The sequence below is a fragment of the Drosophila pseudoobscura genome, chromosome 5 (genome assembly GCF_009870125.1).
Source record: "Drosophila pseudoobscura strain MV-25-SWS-2005 chromosome 5, UCI_Dpse_MV25, whole genome shotgun sequence".
Lineage (NCBI taxonomy): Eukaryota > Metazoa > Arthropoda > Insecta > Diptera > Drosophilidae > Drosophila > Drosophila pseudoobscura.
The window spans coordinates 1,404,497-1,425,301 of NC_046682.1; the positions used below are offsets into that span (position 1 = coordinate 1,404,497).

At 39.1% G+C, this 20,805-nt stretch overlaps 2 protein-coding genes across 11 annotated transcripts; both read left to right on the forward strand.

Moving 5' to 3' along the window:
* Positions 1-20: 20 nt before the first annotated feature.
* gw (trinucleotide repeat containing adaptor protein gawky) lies at positions 21-8,494 on the forward strand. 4 transcript variants are annotated; one of them, XM_015188816.2, is made up of 10 exons: positions 21-239; positions 2,142-2,854; positions 3,320-4,824; positions 4,900-5,277; positions 5,364-5,684; positions 5,748-5,926; positions 6,530-6,680; positions 6,739-6,935; positions 6,995-7,274; positions 7,475-8,494. In XM_015188816.2, exons 2-10 carry the CDS (start codon positions 2,362-2,364, stop codon positions 8,213-8,215), a joined length of 4,245 nt encoding a protein of 1,414 aa, XP_015044302.1. In that variant the 5' UTR covers positions 21-239; positions 2,142-2,361; the 3' UTR covers positions 8,216-8,494. The 4 variants fall into 4 exon arrangements, with proteins under 4 accessions (XP_015044302.1, XP_015044303.1, XP_001352316.2 ...); XM_015188817.2 differs by having other exon boundaries at positions 6,748-6,935; XM_001352280.4 differs by having other exon boundaries at positions 2,142-2,800.
* Positions 8,495-8,658: 164 nt separating this feature from the next.
* On the forward strand, positions 8,659-17,798 carry Ekar (Eye-enriched kainate receptor). Of its 7 annotated transcripts, none has more exons than XM_033381214.1 (14): positions 8,659-10,665; positions 10,731-10,892; positions 10,980-11,213; positions 11,417-11,583; positions 11,650-11,886; positions 11,960-12,112; positions 12,209-12,412; positions 12,516-12,719; positions 12,780-12,884; positions 12,959-13,414; positions 13,491-13,689; positions 13,754-13,987; positions 15,152-15,713; positions 16,724-17,798. In XM_033381214.1, the coding sequence occupies exons 1-13, from the start codon at positions 10,587-10,589 to the stop codon at positions 15,448-15,450; spliced, it is 2,733 nt and encodes a 910-aa protein (XP_033237105.1). In that variant the 5' UTR covers positions 8,659-10,586; the 3' UTR covers positions 15,451-15,713; positions 16,724-17,798. The 7 variants fall into 7 exon arrangements, with proteins under 7 accessions (XP_033237105.1, XP_033237106.1, XP_033237107.1 ...); XM_033381215.1 differs by having other exon boundaries at positions 13,754-13,942; XM_033381217.1 differs by lacking the exons at positions 8,659-10,665; positions 10,731-10,892 and having other exon boundaries at positions 10,981-10,996; positions 11,082-11,213.
* The last annotated feature ends 3,007 nt before the right edge of the window (positions 17,799-20,805 follow it).

Consider the following 20,805-nt stretch of genomic DNA (forward strand, 5'->3'; position numbering starts at 1 on the left):
AGCGAGCGAGAGCATTCGCCAATCGCAGTGACTTCTGATTTCAAACGCGTGTGTTAAAACGAATTAGCACTACACTTAACGTTTTTGTGTTAGTATTCGTCCAAAATCACGACGGCGACGCACAGTGTCATCAATACCAACTAATTTTGCAAATTTTTGGCTTCTGCCGCATTAACAATCTTTGAATTGTGTTTAAAAAAATAGTTTGCGGTTGAAAAGAATATGCATTTATACTAAAAGTATGTATTTCTTTACAAACAGTGGGGCTAATAGACGCCAGCATACATACATATTAACGCGCAGACATAACCTAAATATGCATAACCCAAATGGTCATGAAAGAATATCTAGTAAATTTTTTGAGACTTGTGAATGTGTGTGTGTTTGTCTCGTTGCAGAATGTGTGTTGTTGTTGCTGTGCTCATGCATTGGAAAGTGATAGTGTGTAGTATGTATGTTTCACCTATAGGGTTGCCACACTTTAAATATTTTACATAATGACGTACAAGTGTACTAATTTCCTTGCGGATAAGTTTACTCCAAATCTCTTAGCAGCCACCTGCCCATAAATACTGTAATGGCAAAGTATACATAATACTTGGGAACGTACTACAGTGGAACTACATTATGTGCACCACTTGAAAATTTCAAAGGCTTGGCTTTCTGACCAGGTGGCAACATTGAAAGCAGTTTTTTCACTCTCTTGTTTCTTTTTCCGTCCGCGTTGAACGTGCCCTGCAAATTCGCATTCAGTTCACATCGAAATTGTAATTATATTTTTACTAGAACTTTTTTCCAATTGAAAGTATGTATACGCAACGTATACATATATGTATCTACGAAAGTTATTCAACTATTATTTGTGAAATGTGAACAGAAAATTTCAAACGCTTGAATATGTAAATATGTATGTTTCACTACATACAAACACACTTTCTGAAATCGTCAGTGGCTTGGCATGATACATGCATAAATACACACACACACATGTGTACATATGTAGAGAAAATCAACTTTTCGTGCGTATGCGAAAAGAAATTATTGCAAATTTATTTATGTGCATGCATATGGCCGACATACGTATAGAAATATGTGATTTTGTGAAAATACAACTGCACAAAGGGCAAAAATAAAAGTCGAGATTTTAATGTGTAATGTTCGTTCTTGGATCTCCATTTTGTACAATATTCCAGTTTTCGTTGGTATTTTTCATACACACCAAACACGCGAATATACATGCATGCACTCTCAGATATATATATATATATATACATATATATATATCTATGTATGTTCTATGTGTATTTGGGTAAGTGGTGTGTGTATATGGATACACAGTTTATAGAAAATTATTTTCTCAGTGACTATTATAACTGTTAAAATATATGCATTTACACATATATGTACATTATATTTATGTATTCTATATTATATACATGCATACGTGTGTGTCTTTACACAACTGCATACAATATACAATATATTGTTGTTTGTTTGCATTTGCATAAAAAAGAGCAATATACATATGTGTGGTGTGCCGCGAGTGCAAAAGAAGGAAAGGTACAGAGTTAAAATAGGGTGATTGCGTCAATGACGACTGCTCGATTCGACCAGAGTTGTCAATGTATGTTCCACATTTAGTTGTGTATGTCAAACATGCTTAAGTATGCGTTGTGTGGTTCACGTACCGATCTTATTTAATACATTTATTTTAGTTTTCAACACGATGTCCTGTCCTCTCCTTCTGTTCCTTAGCACCAAACCTCAAGAAATAAACAAAACCAATGGGATAATTAGTTCTCTTAATCAGAAATGTATCTAAAATATACGGCTGGTACATATGAGTTATACATATGTATGTATATGTTGGAATAAATTCAGCAATTCTTCGTTTCAAACATTAAATATACACAAACCAAAAAAAACTGCATATAAAGATTTCAAGTGTTAGAAGATTCATATATGTACATATATTTGTTGAAAGTTATGAGAAGTGAAAAGTGAGAAAATTTATATAGAAACATTTGTTCTAGGCAAGCCCAATTGAATGCCGATATATGTACATGCTACTATATGAAGTGTTTATTAACATAATTATTTAATTATTTTAACTTTTGGTTTTACTTTGTATTTTCTCCTAGTACACAGTGGTGGAAAGGCAACGAAACCAAACGGAAAAAATTGAATTACACCTTAATAAAATATAACAAAGAGAACTCTAACTCCACTCCATAAAATACATACGAATTATAAACGATAGCGATTATTGCTTTTGATAATGACGTTGACGATCAAGTTGATGCTGCAATAGTTGGGAATGCAACATTTGGAGCTGAAGATCAGTTGGATCACTTGAACACAATGCGCGAAGCGCTCTTTTCTCAGGATGGCTGGGGTTGTCAGCATGTCAACCAGGATACAAACTGGGAGGTACCAAGTTCTCCGGAGCCAACCAACAAGGATGCATCCGGACCGCCTATGTGGAAGCCGAGCGTCAACAATGGCACAGATCTTTGGGAGTCGAACTTAAGAAACGGTGGCCAGCCGCCAGCTCAACAAATTCCGAAGCCCTCTTGGGGTCACACGCCATCCTCCAACCTAGGCGGTACGTGGGGAGAAGACGATGACGGGGCGGATAGTAGTAGTGTCTGGACTGGAGGCTCCGTTAACAACACTGGATCTGGTGCAGCCGTTGGTGTAAATCCAAGTGGAGTCAACGTAGGCCCCGCTGTTGTTCCCTCTGCTGGCCCTCAGTGGGGTCAGGGTGTTGTTGGAGTTGGCGTTGGACTAGGATCAACTGGTAATAATAGTGGTTCTGGCACTAGTGGAACATTGCCTGTGGTAACACCAGGATGTAAGCTGAAAATTACAAAAGTCGCACTGTGCAACTAAATTCAAACATCCGAAAAGTGTCTAAGGAAATTGTTTTCAAAAGAGAGCCTTTTCATTGCCCTATTCAAAAAGCAGGCAGGCAGTAACTATTTTTTCCTGCTAAATATGTCTTATAACAGCTGTTTTTCAGCTTAAATCATTTGATAGTGCTAAAAGTTTGACTAATTTCCACGACATCATCGAAATTTGAGAAGGTTATTCCCTAATTCAATGCAATTTCGTCGACGTCTTGGCCATTTTTAGAATAGACTCCGGTGGATATTTGAATGCTTGTCAAGCAAAAACTTTGAAAACCAATATATGTACATATGTATGTATATAGAGTTGGGTTCGTGTTGCACAGTGTTTTAAAAGTAGATGTATCTTAAAGAGTAATTGTTATAATGTTTTTATCGGTTCTCTCCTTGTGGGGTTGTTTTCCTTGTAGGTGGAAGCGGCTCAAGCAATATAACTGGAACAAGTGGAATTGGAGCTGGAGGTGGAAATAATGCCGGCAATACTGGCAACGGGTGGGGAGATCCTCGCGAAATACGGCCACTGGCCGGAGGCGGCGGAGGACCTATGGACATTCGAAATGTCGATCATCGCGACGCATTACGCGGTGGTGGCAGTGCTGGAGCTCCATCCGGGGATCCTCGTGACATTCGCATGATTGATCCGCGCGATCCTATTCGCGGGGATCCCCGTGGAATATCTGGCAGACTCAATGGCACTTCAGAGATGTGGGGCCATCATCCACAGATGTCCCACAACCAACTACAGAACATGAACAAAATGGTTGGACAAGTTTCCGGCTCAAATGTTGGAGCATCATCCGGTCCCGGAATTGGTCCCGGTGGTCCGGGTCCTGGTGGCGTTTCCGGTCCCGTATCAACAAATATTGCAACCCAGTGGGGACCGACACAAACGGTGGGAGTGGGCGGGGGCGGTACGAAGGACAAGATAAGTGGTTGGGAGGAACCATCGCCACCTCCACAGCGCCGCAATATTCCAAATTACGATGACGGGACGTCTCTGTGGGGCCAACAAACACGTGTTCCTGGCGGCGGGGGCGGCGGCGGTCACTGGAAAGACATGACCGACTCTATTAGCCGTAATCACTTGATTCGAGGACAAAATCAATCTGTTGGTATCGGTATTGCAGGCGTTGGCGTTGGCAACACAAATGTTCCAGTTGGCGGCAATCCCAACAATCCCATGACCAGTGTAGTGGGACCTCAGACGCGTCTCTCATCCGTGAGTGGCGTGCAGCACAAGCCAGATGGAAGTACAATGTGGGTGCATTCGAACAACGTCAGCGGCAGAAACACAGTTCCGGGCGTGACAGCATGGGGAGATGACAGTCATAACGTTGGTGGTCCCGGCGGCGGGTCTGTATCTGGCAGTAACTGGGTTGATGACAAATCCAGCGCAGGACTCGCACAAAACTCATGGAGCGACACCTCGTCCGTCGGTGTTGGCTGGGGTAACAAGCAGAGTAAATTGCCATCAGCAAGTGGCTCATCAGGTTGGAGCACGTCGTCAAGTGTTGGCGTTGGTGTAGTGGACGGTGACCTCGGATCCGATTGGAACGCACACGGTGGCATTGTGGGCAAATCACAGCAGCAACAACAGCAAAAGCTGGCTGGCCTCAATGTGGGAATGGTTAATGTGCTCAACACGGAAATGATAAAGCAAAGCAAGCAGTATCGTATTCTGGTCGAAAATGGATTTAAGAAAGAGGACGTGGAACGGGCTCTAGTAAGTGCCAATATGAACATCGAGGAAGCGGCTGACATGCTCCGGGCCAATTCGTCTTTGGCCATGGATGGCTGGCGTCGGCACGAGGAGAGTCTCGGCTCCTACTCCGATCACTCTAGCTCAACGAGCAGCGGTGGCTTTGCTGGTCGCTACCCAGTGGGCGCTGCGCAACCTTCGATGTCATTCCCTCCTGTAAGTAATCAGGCGGTCGATGCCCTTCTAGATGGGCTCAATTATATTTTTTACATTCCTTTTTGTTTCCGACAGAATAATCTTATGAATAGCATGGCCGGTGCTCCAGTGACAGGAAGTGGAAACAACAATCCCAACATGGCCGCCATGCAAGTGCAAAAGTATTTGAGTCAGGGCCCGCACGGCGTCACCGTTGGCCCTCAGGCCGTGGGCAATCCATCCGCGGTGTCGGTGGGATTCGGACAGAGTTCATCAAACGCAGCAGTGGCTGCAGCAGCCAGTGTCAATATTGCAGCTAACACAAATAATCAACCGTCTGGTCAGCAAATACGCATGCTGGGCCAGCAGATTCAATTGGCCATCCACAGTGGTTTCATATCCAGTCAAATATTGACTCAACCGCTCACACAAACTACCTTAAACCTGTTGAATCAACTCCTTAGCAATATAAAGGTAATTTTTTGGATGAGTTTTATTTGGGAAATTGCTTTCAATCGCTTTTTTACCTAACCATCTGACATTTTATTTACCTTTTGCAGCATCTCCAAGCAGCCCAGCAATCTCTGGCTAGAGGCGGCAATGCGAATCCAATGGCAGTGAATGTTGCCATCGCTAAATACAAGCAACAAATTCAGAATCTACAAAACCAAATAAATGCACAACAAGCCGTTTATATAAAGCAGCAAAATCTACAACCGAATTCGCAGCAGCAACAGCAGCAGCAACAACAACAACAACAACAACAACCACAACAGCAACATCCAACAGCACACCTGAACAACTCTGGCAATGACTATATGAGAAGTCACGATGCAATAAATAACCTGCAAGGCAACTTTTCTGAGCTCAATCTTAATAAGGTAAGGGGTTGACCATGATTATATAATTAAGATGGTAAATATAACGTATTGATTAAATTACAGCCAAGTGGATACCAAGGCGCATCCAATCAGCAGTCCCGCTTAAATCAGTGGAAACTTCCAGTATTAGAAAAGGATATAAATGCTGATAGCACAGACTTTTCGCGGGCTCCAGGTGCGACTAAGCAAAATTTATCGAGCAATTCAAACAATATGGGCTCTTTGGGCCTGCAAAATGATGGGTAAGTAAATAAACATTGGAGAAAAGTGAACTTTTTATCATAAGTACCGGAAAGGATGTAGCATGAGTGACCAAAAAGCTGTTCTATGGCGGCGTTTTTCGTGACGCCCTAGACAAGGGGGTGCGCGGAGTTACAATTGTTTTTTTTTTTTTTACCTATGCGTCTGTCCACGGCCCACTGACTTCTCGGCTTCGTATCTTTGTCAGTGCCGTGGGCATCTGAGTCCGTCCCAAAATCATAAAACAAATTCGCATCAGCGTCGATTTTATCAGGTAATTAAATAGTTTAGGGGTATAATAAATTCATTTAGATGTATGTAACAGCCAGAAGGAACCCCATTAAATATATATATGTAAATGTTTGATCAGCATCGGAAGACGAGTCGAGATTGAATATACCATGCTCTAATAGCTAGAGCAACCTAAAATTTGAGTGCGGAATCCTGTGATATCGCACTGAAAAAGTGCATACAGGGGGCTCGCCACATAGTAAATCATAAGATTACATATCCATACATATATGTATTGACTGTCACTTTGCGACTCGGTTTTATTTTAATTATATGGTAAAATAGTGAAATAAAACTTATTTTTCCTATCCTAGTACATGGTCAACTGGGCGTAATATTGGTGATGGTTGGCCGGACCCCTCATCTGATAACGAGAATAAAGACTGGTCAGTTGCGCAGCCAAGTACAGCAGCACCTGCTTACACCGACCTGGTGCAAGAGTTCGAGCCAGGCAAGCCGTGGAAGGTAAAACTGTACAACTATGCAAAGTCGAAACATATCCAAGCAGAAGTTTATTTTTAAGGGTTCTCAGATCAAAAGCATAGAAGACGATCCCAGCATAACTCCCGGCAGCGTTGCTAGATCTCCATTGTCCATTAATCCGACGCCAAAAGATGCTGATATATTTGCCAATACTGGCAAAAACTCGCCGACTGATCTGCCGCCTTTAAGTTTGTCATCGTCAACGTGGAGTTTTAATCCTAATCAAAATTTTCCAAGGTAAATCCCAAAAATGATTATTGCGATTTATGCACAAATATTTCATATACATTGAAAAGTTGGTCGGACAACAGTCAGCAGTGCGCTTCCACCTCTGAGCTGTGGACAAGCCCCCTAAATAAAGCATCGTCTCGAGGACCACCACCTGGATTGACTACTAATGCCAATAAGTCTGGCAACGGAGTAAGTGGCGTCACTTCAACATCATCAACGATCGCCGGCAGTGCCAATGGCTGGTTGCAGACGCGAAGTGGTGTCCCAACTACAAATACAACTTGGACTGGAGGCAATACTTCATGGAGTTCTAGTTGGTTGCTTCTGAAAAATCTTACAGCTCAGGTATGTTCTAAAAAAGTTGTACAAAGATTCTTTATAAATTAAATATATATTATATTAACGAAAACACTACCTCGGAGCGTAAATACATATTTAGTATGTAACTAGACGTTGCCTAATATTAGTAAAAGCTGGGATAGTCCTTTATTTTGTGTTCGTTTTAATGCTCAAAGTTTTTAAATATTGTTTTTCTTTCTTCCCAGATTGACGGTCCTACCTTACGTACCCTGTGCATGCAGCATGGCCCCCTTGTCAGCTTTCACCTATACTTAAATCAAGGAATTGCCTTATGTAAATATACAACGCGGGAAGAGGCGAGCAAGGCGCAAATGGCTTTGAATAACTGTGTTCTCGGCAACACAACAATTTTTGCTGAAACTCCGAGTGAGAATGAGGTACAGAATATCTTACAACATTTGCCGCAAGTCCCATCCTCAACCAACTCTGCTATTGGAAGTAGCGTCGGCAGTAGCGTTGGTACAGCACCTGCTACTAGCAGTTCGGTGTCCAGCCTATCTGGAAACAGTAGCAACGGAAATGGCAACGGAAACGGTGGCGGCGGCGGCAGCGGCAATAGCAGCATCAGTGGCAGCAATCCAAGCACAAGTGTGGCAAATTCGAATCTACTTAGTACAAGCGGTGGGGCGGTCCCCAATTCCGGTGGTGCTGGCAGCTCTGCAACGGCTCCAGTCGGCAGCAGTACGGTGAACAGCAATTCCGTGAATGGTTCTGCAGGTTCCGGAAATAGTGCTGGCTCTAAGAGTACCGCAAATAATATAACAATTAGTGGTGGCCAGTCCGGCGCATCTGGTTTAACCAATAGCAACAGCTCCACGTGGCGTCAGACTACTCAAAACCAGCCATTGTCCGGGCAAAGGCCAACAGGCAGAGAAGCTGACTATGATTATATATCTCAATTTGTTTGTTCCATTGTTGATGATTAAAAATCGATGACTATCGGTCATTAACCATCGACTATCGCATTCTGTGACTCAAGACACACACCCAAAAGCTTCAAATGATTCGATACTAAGTATGTATGGAAAGCAAGACCATGTTGTGAAGTATATAAAAAATGGATCGACTGATAGACGAATGGACTTAGATTTTTGTATGCCCGTAGATTTATTTTTCTTCATCGTTCATAGAGTTAAACTTGTATATTTAAGTTACAATTTAATTAAGGAAAAACCCGAAAAAAACATGCTGTCAAAAAAAAAAAATGAAATACTTGAATCGTTTGAGTAACAAACATGAGCATACCTTCCTATTTGAGTGCAAGTATTCAGAATCTTAAGCGCCAATTGCTTATAGTGGGAAATGAATTGGGGAATTCTAAACCATATTTATACATTAAAATTCGTTTTATTCGTTTATATATATATATATATATATATATATATATATATACATACAGACGAATTTTCTTAAGTCTACTTTAGATTTGAGATATATATATATATATACATATATATATATATATTGTGTACATATGTTTTAAGTCTATGTCCCCTTGTGCTTGTCTAAATCGATTATCCAATCATGAGTTTTTTGTATTTCAAAAAAGAAAAGAAAAAAATACCTGTGTTATATACATTATAGGAAGTTATAATCTTATTACGGTTTTGCTTTCATTAAAGCATTCCCACCGAAATAATTCGGTTATACATTATTAGATCACAATAAAAATATCAATGAAGTTATTTAGAAAACTGCCTTTGAATATTGACCCATACACAATTCGTGGCTATGAAATCTCCTCTCAATATTCTAATGTAACAAAAATTTTAATATTTTTGTTAGTATTAAGTGGATCGGTATTGGAGCTTCACTTATTGGATGTGGATAACCACTTAGGCTTTCATTCGGACACATTTCAATAGCAGCATTTGTTGGAGTACATACATACTTATATTGTGTACTCAATATACAAATTGGGCAAACATTTTTGGTGATAAAATTCCAAAAGAATCAGATGTCTAGTGTTCGATAATTTTATCATTGTATCTATTTAGAAGAATTTGAGTTGTATTTTAAAATATAGCGTTGAGGTATTAATGAAGTCAGTTAATGTAAAAATGTGTACACAAATATTAAACTGTAATTATCGCATTCAATAGAACGAAATCCTCTTTCTACCTTCATAGACTTTTTATTGATGACTAAATATTTTTTTTTAATTTGTTAAAAGCAGGAAGAAAATATGTCACTGGGCAGTGACTCTCTGTTTTCCAAGGATAGATTGGGGAACATGTTCGTAAAAATAAGTAACAATTTCAGCATCCATATCTACGATGTCTATGTCCGTCAGTAATGAATCTGAATCTGTCTTGAATCCCTTCTACCTGATTCCCCGTATTTCAACACGTTATGTGCTTTTGAGACAAATATCCGGAGCAAAGCAGAGCAAACGTCTCAATTGTGTTAAATTACAACTTGCGGTACCAAAGAACAGAGTTCAGTGTGTTGTAGAGGTAACTATGTATGTGTAAATATATGTATGTCTATGTGCTGGTAGGTTGGTAGTGGTATATCATATATCATCACAGTTAGATTCTATTGTAGATGTTGAAAAAGTGAAAAATAAACAAATATTTAATAATAATAGCATTATTATTACCACATAAATATGTATGTATGTGCAGCGTTCAACTGTTATCCGTGTACGAGTAGTTTTATCAAAGTCCTACAGCTAATAAATGATAAATATTTCTTTGTATTTTAATTAAATTCCTGTTACAGGTTAAATTCAATCCCAAAATAAATATGATATACTATCATATACAAACATACTTATGTAAGTTTTCACAAAACCCAAGTGAGAATACATACATATGTACATATGTGAAACATTATGGGCACAAAACCCACAAATATGTAGTTAAGAAGATACTATACAGGCGAAAACTTATCACATAAATGAAAAAGCGTACTAGAAATTGTTTAAAATAAGTATTTGAAAATAAATATTTTAAATTCGGCTCTCGATTCATTCAATAACTGACATCGAAGTGACAGTCGTGACAACTACTAAAAGTTTCAGTTTAGTTTCAGCCAGTTTTTATGCCCGGAATGCACAGCAGAGCACAACACATTAGTTCACTGTACTCGTATTGTTTAACGACATAGAAATCGGTCAAAATCGATCAGCAATTGGTGGGGCGGCTAAGTAAACGTGGCTACTCGTTTTCCCTGCACTACAGAGTGCACTTATTCGGCTTCGTCAGAATAAAATCAAAGAATCATAGAATGCATAAATTCATTTGAAATTTCGAGCTAGTCTTGTGTAAAACCGTCTCTGTCTGCGTGCTCAAAATGTATTGGAGCGGTGCCGCATTTTGTATATTTTTATTTATTACTCACACCTCAGGGGTACCCCCCGTAATAAGAGTCGGTTGGTAATAATCTCCAATGGTCGCAATCAAAGTTTCTTCTATTACTTGCTAAATATTTCCTAAGGTGCACTATTTCCAAAACATACGGGAAAACACAGCTCTGAACTGGCCTTTAGATATGCGGTTCATAGATTAAATCGGGACAAGAGTCTTCTGCCAGAAACTAACATTGTCTACGATATTGAATACGTCAGTCGATTTGATTCGTTTGACACAGTACAAAAAGGTATGTTCAGTTCAGTTACCATCCCTACCCAGGGAAGAGATCCTTTGGTAATGCAGTGTTTCTTTATGTTCATCGAATCTTCTACAGTTTGCAGACTTGTGCAGGTTGGTGTTCAGGCTATTTTTAGTCCAACCGACTCTGTTTTGGCAACTCATATAAATTCTATATGTGACGCCCTGGATATTCCAGATATAGGTCGTTCCACCCACGACTTTTCCATTAACGTTCATCCATCACAACAATATGTTAACAATGCATTCATCGATGTTATACGCTATCTAAATTGGACTAGATTCGGCATTTTGTATGAAAAGGATTATGGTAAGTTCGTTGTTTTGTATTCAAATTATATGTTCATTTGCCTCCATTCTGCCACATTCTGCTCGCCCATTAATAAGATATTCTACGATTATTTTCTGATAATATGGTTTGTTGACATTTTCTGTTGGCTCTCTGTTTGATGGGATGCTTTTTCTTGCTTTATATATAGTATATATGTATATATATTATATTTGTATCTGCAGGAATTATTAATTTACACCAGCTTTCACGCTCCATTCAAGCGGAAGTGCACATGCGAAAAGTATCCCAAGCATCGTACCTGTCTGTACTGAACGAGTTTAAGAACAAAGAGATACATAACATAATAATTGATATAAGCTCAGACGGCATTACAGCGTTGCTGAAAAATGTGAGTTAGGTGCTTCCTCTAACATTGGGTAATTGGAAAATTCATTCCTTTCATGCGAGCTTATAGATTCTACAACAGCAGATGAATGAGTATAAATACCACTACTTTTTCACAAGCTTCGACCTGGAAACCTTTGATTTGGAAGACTTTAAGTATAATTTTGTGAACATAACATCGTTTCGCCTGGTCGATATCGGTGATGTAGCTGTAAAGGAAATTTTGAAGGATCTTGAGTTCTTTGGTCGGACAATTTTTCAAGAATCCGATGCAAACTTGTATTTACGAAAAGCTGTAACGATTGAGGTAAGTTGCGCATTAAGTACGCTAACAAGGATATCTCATCAGACATTTACCAACCTTGTGGGGTGCTTCTCAGACGGAACCGGCACTAATTTTTGATTCGGTTTATGTGTTTGCTATTGGACTGCAGACGTTGGAGCAGTCACATACGTTGTATCTATCGAATTTGACATGTGACGATGAAATTCCGTGGAATGGGGGCTTAAGCTTGATTAATTATATAAATGCGGTTCGTATAACATAATATAATGATTCGCAGATTGAGCGGCATTTAGTAAGTGCTGGAAAGTTGAAATATGTAAGAGGCAATAAATTTACCCTACAGGTTGAATGGAAAGGTCTGACTGGTCCTATTCAATTTAAAGAAGGTCAGCGAGTTCAGTTCAAGTTGGACCTAATAAAACTGAAGCAACACTCCATTGTTAAAGTTGGAGAGTGGACACCCCAGGGTTATCTCAATATAACCGAGCCTTCAGTGTTCTTTGATTCCGGATCAATGAATGTCACACTGGTAGTAATAACGATACTGGTCTGTAAATAATTTTATTTGTATACACTTATGTACTCGTATTTTCACGGTCTTACTGATGAATCTATGTATATGTACATACAAACAATAAGTTAAATTTTAGGAAACGCCATACGTAATGATGCATTATGGGAAAAATTTTACGGGAAATGAAAGATTCTACGGATTTTGTGTCGATATTTTGGAAACGATTTCACACGAGGTTGGTTTTGATTACATACTAGATCTAGTACCCGATAGAAAGTACGGTGCCAAGGATCCCGAAACCGGAGAATGGAATGGAATGGTTGCACAGCTAATGAAATATGTTCGTTAACACATGAAATTCCATCGCCTGATTGTTCACTATCTAACTAACGAATTTTAGAAGGCTGATTTGGCTGTCGGCTCTATGACTATTACATATGCAAGGGAAAGCGTTATTGATTTCACAAAACCGTTTATGAATCTTGGAATCAGCATATTATTTAAGGTATACGAATTCTTTTTCCTGATAAGCATTATCGATTTGATGAACTCGTCGATTTTATTATTGAACTTTGGCAGGTACCCGAATCAGAGCCCACCAGATTGTTCTCTTTTATGAATCCTCTGGCAATAGAAATCTGGATATATGTTTTGATTGCGTATTTTCTTGTGTCAATTAGTATATATATTGTGGGAAAACTTTCTCCTATCGAATGGCACTGTATTCACCCCTGTGACTTGGATAACATTACGATTGGCAATCAGTTTACAATGTCTGACAGCTTCTGGTTCACTATCGGAACATTAATGCAACAGTCATCAGATATATATCCGAGGGCAACGTCAACACGTATAATTAGCAGCATTTGGGGATTTTTCTCACTGATTATTGTGGCATCATATACTGCCAATTTGGCCGCATTTTTAACTACCGAACGAATGATAAACCCCATTGAGAACGCCGACGATTTGGCAACTCAGACTGAAATATCTTACGGCACATTGGAGAGTGGCTCTACGATGACATTCTTTCGGGTATGATATGCACCTATTTTTGCATATAAGACCGCCACACTAAAACTTCCGATTTAAAAACTGCCCAAAAGAATAGGATTCCATGATTGAAACTTACAAGAAAATGTGGAGAAGCATGGATAACAAGAAGCAAGCATTCACTACTACGTATGAAGACGGCATAAGGAGAGTCAATCAGGGCAATTACGCATTTTTAATGGAGTCCACAATGCTTGATTATATTGTGCAGCGCGACTGTAACTTGACCCAAATAGGGGGACTACTGGATACAAAAGGTTTGTAAATTTCACATTCACGACCACAATGCATTCACATTTTAGCTTTTTTTATATCGATAAGGATATGGCATCGCCACACCTAAGGGTTCGCCATGGCGAGACAAGATATCTTTGGCGATATTAGAGCTCCAGGAGAAGGGAGACATTCAAATGCTATACGACAAGTGGTGGAAAAACACTGATGAGACGTGTACTAGAAGGAGCACCAGCAAACAATCAAAGGCCAATGCATTAGGGCTAGAAAGTATAGGTACATATGTATATATTTATGATATGGCCCCTTACCTCCCCCTAGGTACGTCCTTGCCTACAATATTTTTTAGTTTTATTGTTGTTATACCCGATACTCAAAATGAGTATTGGGGTATATTAGATTTGTGGTAAAAGTGTATGTGTGTAACGTCCATAAGGAATCGTTTCCGACCCCATAAAGTATATATATTCTGGATCAGCATCAATAGCCGAGTCGATTGAGCCATGTCTGTCTGTCCGTCCGTCCGTCCGTCCGTCTGTCCGTCCCCTTCAGCGCCTAATGCTCAAAGACTATAAGAGCTAGAGCAACGATGTTTTGGATCCAGACTTCTGTGATATGTCACTGCTCCAAAAATATTTCAAAACTTTGCCCCGCCCACTTCCGCCCCCACAAAGGGCGAAAATCTGTGGCATCCACAATTTCGACGATACGAGAAAACTAAAAACGCAGAATCGTAGAAGATGACTATATCTTCTAAAGTGCAAAATCAGAACCAGATCGTATAATTATTACAGCCAGAATCACGAAAACAATTTCACTCTTTCTCGCTCTGTCTCACTCTAACACACAGGTTTCATAGTCGGTTTTGCCAATTGCAAAATATGAGTTCAAGGATCTCAGAACCCATAAGAGCTAGAGCAACCAAATTTGGTATCCACACTCCTGTGATATCGGACCTTGACCGTTTTGTGTCAAAATTTCGCCACACCCCCTTCCGCCCCCGCAAAGGACGAAAATCTGAGGCAACCACAAATCTCAGAGACTATTAAGGCTAGAGTAACCAAATTTGGTACACACACTCCTTTAAGATGTCACTATAAAACGTATATCTCAGAATTTCGCCCCACCCCCATCCGCCCCCACAAAGGACGAAAATCTGTTGCATCCACAATATTGCAGATTCGAGAAAACTAAAAGCGCAGAATCATAGAGAATGACTATATCTATCCGGTTGCTGAATTTGGATTAGATCAGATAATTTTTTAGCCAAAAGGAACAAATCAATTTGCATTGGCTACGCAGCGACCGACGTCACGCTCAGACTGATTTTCTGTCTCTCTCGCACGCATTCTTTGTCGTGTCGTTTAATATTAGCGGCGTCTGCCGGAGGAGAGCCATACTGACTTAGTATCGGGTATAACTGTAGTGTTGCGGTGTCCGCAGCAACTCACAACGTTCCCCCTCGTTTTTTATTATATTTCACAGGTGGTGTATTTGTGGTCCTAATGGCTGGGATTATTGTCGCAGTTATTGTTGCGTTTTTTGAGTTTTGGTTTAATTTTCAATGCAATGAAAACGCCAAATCACTGCAGAAAAATATCTGCCGCTTCGCTGAAGAAGGACATACGGATAGCGAATGTGTTTACATACCACCCAAGCGCTCTTTCTGGATCGAAATGTTTGAGGAACTTCGCTATGCTTCGTGGTGCATGAACAAACAAAAAAAACCAGAGCTTACTCAGATATGTGGCGAATGTCAGTTTAATCATGGAACGATGGATTAGTATTAACCTTTTAATTAAATGAATTACTACGAATGTAATTTATTTATTATATTTACTAATACTAAAAAATTAACCTCGTTTTTATCATTATTATTATAACTACAATTTGCATAGTTTGATTGATAAATGCGAGACCAAAGCTTCATACCATTGCCAATTGTACGTCCCTATTATATTAATACCACAATGTTCCCCCAATTTACATGTACAACATGCACGAAATAAATTAAGGCAATACGATTGAGAACCACTTACAAATACATGTAAGTACAATGTACATATACATTTGTGTATATTATATAGCTTACATATGTGGGCACATTGATCTGTAAATACCCTTACAGATCTGTAAGGGTATTAAAAGCTTCGGAAAGTAGCCATTCGTTCATTTTAACCCTGTAAAAAGAACTGCATTGTTTGTATGTTTATACATACATTACCATACATGTGTACATATGTATTCTCCTATTGTAGATATATTTGGTTATTCATCAATTCACAGTGCGCATGATCTAGCTCATATTAAATGTGAGTATTAGGAACCAAAATAAAGTCTTGAACTCCAAACAACACGGTCTTAAAAGTGGAAATAAAAGTTGTTATCATTTGAAGAAATAAAAAATCAGAAAACCATTTGATCGTGTTGCTTACGCTGAACTACAGTCAAAGTTCCTGTAAATAAAAAAGTATAACAACTACGATATACATTCATACATTACATAGCAAGTCAATATATTAAGAAGCAATGGGAAATAAGTGGTAAGAACATTGCTCTGCTACTGTGATACAAGTTTTTTCTGGACATTTCCTTTTCTATTACAAAAGAATATAACTTTCAGCCGTATCCGTATCCTCTATGTACTATATGTACATATATATATATGTACGCATGCACATGTATACTTCTACTTATGTATGTATTCGCTGAATATATTTAAATTTTGACCAGCTGTTTGAAGAATATACAACGTATATAAATAAAAAGTCATGACCGAATATCAGCCGAATCGATAAAGCCGTGACCGCCTTCTGGCCGTCAGAGCATCTGTCCACCTGTCTGTGTTTATGAAAACTAGACGTAAATTTTGAAGCTTCAATTTGTACAGACAATTATTTTTACTGCAAGATGTATTAATATATATTCATCAGTCGGAACCGAATCACACCCTGTATCATATAGTTGCCAAAGTACGATCGGTTGGAAAACAGCTGAGAAGTTGTGCATTTCCATAATGCAATGAAAATTAAACTAATTATTTTTGTCTTTTTCTAGATGAGGACTTCTTAACAATGATTACACGATATCGATTTCTACACCGGCATATAGCCATAGGAGCTCTCTATTTGCTTTTGACGATAACTGTTCTTGGCCTCATCTATGTCCTGTCAATCTTTAACAGCACTGAATTACCATTTATGGTTAAATCTCCATCATTGCCAGTGCAGAGTTCTAAAAATCAGCAAAAGTCTATTATAAATATCGATGATAAAGAAAATAAGCGTGTCGCTAGTAATGGCCAAACAACACCACTCCTCCCGCTTACCAGTCACGAAACTAGTGATGATCAGCAACATATATATATCGACGATGTTTATAAGCCGGAAAAAGCGGTTAGGTCGTTTAAGTTGGAATACTTTTCTACTCGTTCGTCTAAATTCACAGTAAATGGGGGACACCATGAACCGTCCCAATTAACCTTAGAATTAGGTTCCGGAACACCAACACGTATTGTTAAATTTAATGAGCTCGACAGATCAAGAGACACGTACGTTGATAACGAAGAAGCAAGTGGATCATCAATATCTGATGATACAGATATAAACGTTTCTTTTGATTTAGATACAAAAAAGTTCATAAAACGCATAAACTTACGATTATTGAAAAAAGCTGCGTCAAATATGACCGCGGGAAGGGCAAAGGGAAGAGAGCACGACAGTCTTTTAAAACAGAGATCGGACAATGGAAAGATGCCTAAGAAGGGAGCATATAATAATAAAAAACAAATCGAATTGCCAACTAAACAAAGGGATCTTGGGAGCACAAAGCCAGTGGGACGCTTATTGATCAGAGATGACCGAAAACAGGAACGTCGCATCATCAGCAACGAGAAGGAGAGTGCAGATCGATCCCGAAAGCTTTTATTGTGCGAAAAAGAAACTGAATCTGGAATTGAATTGGAAAATGAGCTATGCCGAATGCTATTTAAAGAATCCTGAATAATTGTATGTCCTTGTACATACATGTGCCCATTCGACTGTAAGACGCCGATATTGTAGTTTAGATTGGAATCACGATAAAATATTTAGTCAAGGCAAATAAAGCTAACTGAGGGTTGAGATCTTGGGAATGAAACGACTTTTGTATTTAAAAAACGAGGGGGAACGTTGTGAGTTGCTGCGGACACCGCAACTCTACGGTTATACCCGATACTAAGTCAGTATGGCTCTCCTCCGGCAGACGGCGCTAATATTAAACGACACGACAAAGAGTGCGTGCGAGAGAGACAGAAAATCAGTCTGAGCGTGACGTCAGGCGCTGCGTAGTCACTGCAAATTGATTAGGAGTGTGGATACCAAATTTGGTTGCTCTAGCTTTTATAGTCTCTGAGATCTAGGCGCTAATGTTTTACTCTAAGCAAAGCCGCCTATGCTACGTGTGTGTTAGAGAGAGACAGGGCGAGAAACAATGAAAGCAATACAAAGCTTTCGTCCGCCACATCCTTCTCCTCTTTTTTGCTTTTTTTGTTTTACCAAGTAGGATGAGGGGGATTGGAGGTTCCGTGACAGCCGCTTTATCTCATATTGCTCTATTATCTTCAACTCTGCCTCTAACACTGAATCCACCTAACGAACATAAGAAGGTTGCCCTGGAGCTAGGGCAAAATCATGGCAAATAGCAAAGAGCCTAATCGGATTCCGTTTCGACCGCTAAAAGTTTATTATACCCGATACTCAAAATGAGTATTGGGGTATATTAGATTTGTGGTAAAAGTGGATGTGTGTAACGTCCAGAAGGAATCGTTTCCGACCCTATAAAGTATATATATTCTTGATCAGCATCAATAGCCGTGGGGGCGGACGGAGGTGGGGCGAAATTCCGAGATATAAGTATTATAATAAGATCTAACAGAAGTGTGGATACCAAATTTGGTTACTCTAGCCTTAATAGTCTCTGATATTTGTGGATTTTTGTCCTTTTCGGGGGCGAAAGGGGGTGTGGCGAAATTTCGAAACAAAACGGTGAAGGTCCGATATCACAGGAGTGTGGATACCAAATTTGGTTGCTCGAGCTCTTATAGTCTCTGAGATCCTTGAACTCACATTTTGCAATAGGTAAAGCCGAACATGAAACCTGTGTGTTAGAGAGAGACAGAGCGAGACAGAGCGAGAGAGAATGAAATCGTTTTCTTGATTCTATTGAAATTGTGGATGCCACAGATTTTCGTCCTTTGTGGGGGCGGAAGTGGGCGGGGCGAAGTTTTGAAATATTTTTGTAGCAGTGACATATCACAGAAGTCTGGATACAAAACATCGTTGCTCTAGCTCTTATCGTCTTTGAGCATTAGGCGCTGAAGGGGACGGACAGACGGACGGACGGACAGACGGACAAACGGACAGACAGACATGGCTCTATCGACTCGGCTATTGATGCTGATCAAGAATATATATACTTTATGGGCGTTACACAGATCCAATTTCCCCACAAATCTAATATACTCTGTTTGAGTATCGTGTTTAAAAATACATGAAGAACATTTTTATTGGCATGTCTCATACTGAGTTGTTTCAAAAAATCAAAGTCTAATGGATAACCTTAAAATTATTTTTTAGGAAGTTGAAATTTGGCACAAATACATTTAATATTTATTATCATTATAATGTATACAAGAAAAATTCATTAACTATTAACAACAACAAAAATTGTACTCCACCGTAACTTACTTAATGAAAATATAAAAACAAAGAAGATTGTGTCGGTGTACATATATGTACGTATCATAAAAACGGGAACGGGCTTAAAATGTATAAGTAGTATGGAATTTGCTGATCTCTGTGAGTCAATGAACATGTTTTGGATAGCCTTGGAAAGGGTACATACATATTTTGATTTTGACCAGGACGATAAGTTGAATTGAATTGTTGCAAAACAAGAAGATGTGGTTATTCAAAATCCAATCAAATTAAATATGTTCGTTCGTCAATACCTTAATTCGAAACCATTCATTAGTGTTTCTAAGTTTTCGTCCAGATGAGAGATTTTCAAAAATAAATAAAATAAATTAGAGACCCCCTCTATCATCATCAGGATATATTTTAAGGTCTGTGGGATTTCTTAGGCACGCCCTAAATCTGGAGTTTTTATTGCGCACAATTTTTGACGTAAATCAGAAGGGCCAAGATCGGAAATTTCGTTCCTTAATACATATATTCTCAGAAAACTATTCCATTGTTGATACGCTTTGATGTGGCATGCGCTAAATTTCTAAGTAGTCTTAATGTATCAATAAAATACTGTGATTATGCGATTATAATAATGGAGGTAGACATTGTATTATTCATCAAACGGCAGCAGGAGTCGTTGGATCTGGATCTGGAATTTTTAACAGGAAGTCAGAGAAAAACATCTGCCTTTTTGTTTTAGGTTATACAGATTATTATTTTTTTAAACATATTTTTAAGTCCAGGCAGCACCTCCGACCTCACAGAGTACTTACATACATACATATGTATGCATGTACATATGAATGTACTTATTCTTAATCGCGAGTAACATCCAATTCGATATATGTACATAGCTACTTTTGCCCTTCCAAATCTTTCATGAAAATATTTTTTTTGTCAGAAATGGCAGTTTTTTCGGCTTTCATATAGTGCTGCCAAATTAGATCAAAATCATTATATCATACACATAGCTTCCATAGAAACGATCCGATCAGTCGGAAAATTAACAGATTATTGAATTTAAGTAGATAAGTAAACTTTTACAGTTTTCCAAGCCGAGTTTAAATGATATGAATTTTATATAAAATACCACATGGCATGTTATACGGGTACAACATATGTATGTACATTCCCCTGCTAACAAACGTCCGCTCATTATGTCTATGTATGGGCAAGCACATGGACATGGACAGGTACTAGTCCATATATACTATAATACATTTTTTGAAATTATAGTGACAGACCAGAGCGATACGGCGGCTGTAATGTCGTTGATACTCTTATGCCCCAGATGGGTCAGTAAATTGCCTTGCATCGGTTTGTTGGGTAGGGGTTGCCGAGCACTGTGCAGCTTCGATTGTAGTACGCAGAGCATCATTTGATGCTTCAAATTGTGCTCGGCATCAAAATCGA

What these genes read in the sequence shown, in the direction of transcription:
- gw (XM_015188816.2), top strand. Translation starts at nt 2,362, where the DNA reads ATGCGCGAAGCGCTCTTTTCTCAGGATGGCTGGGGTTGTCAGCATGTC. An exon ending in AACTCCTTAGCAATATAAAG is followed by an intron (nt 5,278 to 5,363) that starts GTAATTTTTTGG and finishes TACCTTTTGCAG; the next exon opens with CATCTCCAAGCAGCCCAGCA. An exon ending in TGAAAAATCTTACAGCTCAG is followed by an intron (nt 7,275 to 7,474) that starts GTATGTTCTAAA and finishes CTTTCTTCCCAG; the next exon opens with ATTGACGGTCCTACCTTACG.
- Ekar (XM_033381214.1), top strand. Translation starts at nt 10,587, where the DNA reads ATGTATTGGAGCGGTGCCGCATTTTGTATATTTTTATTTATTACTCAC. An exon ending in GGGACTACTGGATACAAAAG is followed by an intron (nt 13,690 to 13,753) that starts GTTTGTAAATTT and finishes TATATCGATAAG; the next exon opens with GATATGGCATCGCCACACCT. An exon ending in GGCCCCTTACCTCCCCCTAG is followed by an intron (nt 13,988 to 15,151) that starts GTACGTCCTTGC and finishes TATATTTCACAG; the next exon opens with GTGGTGTATTTGTGGTCCTA.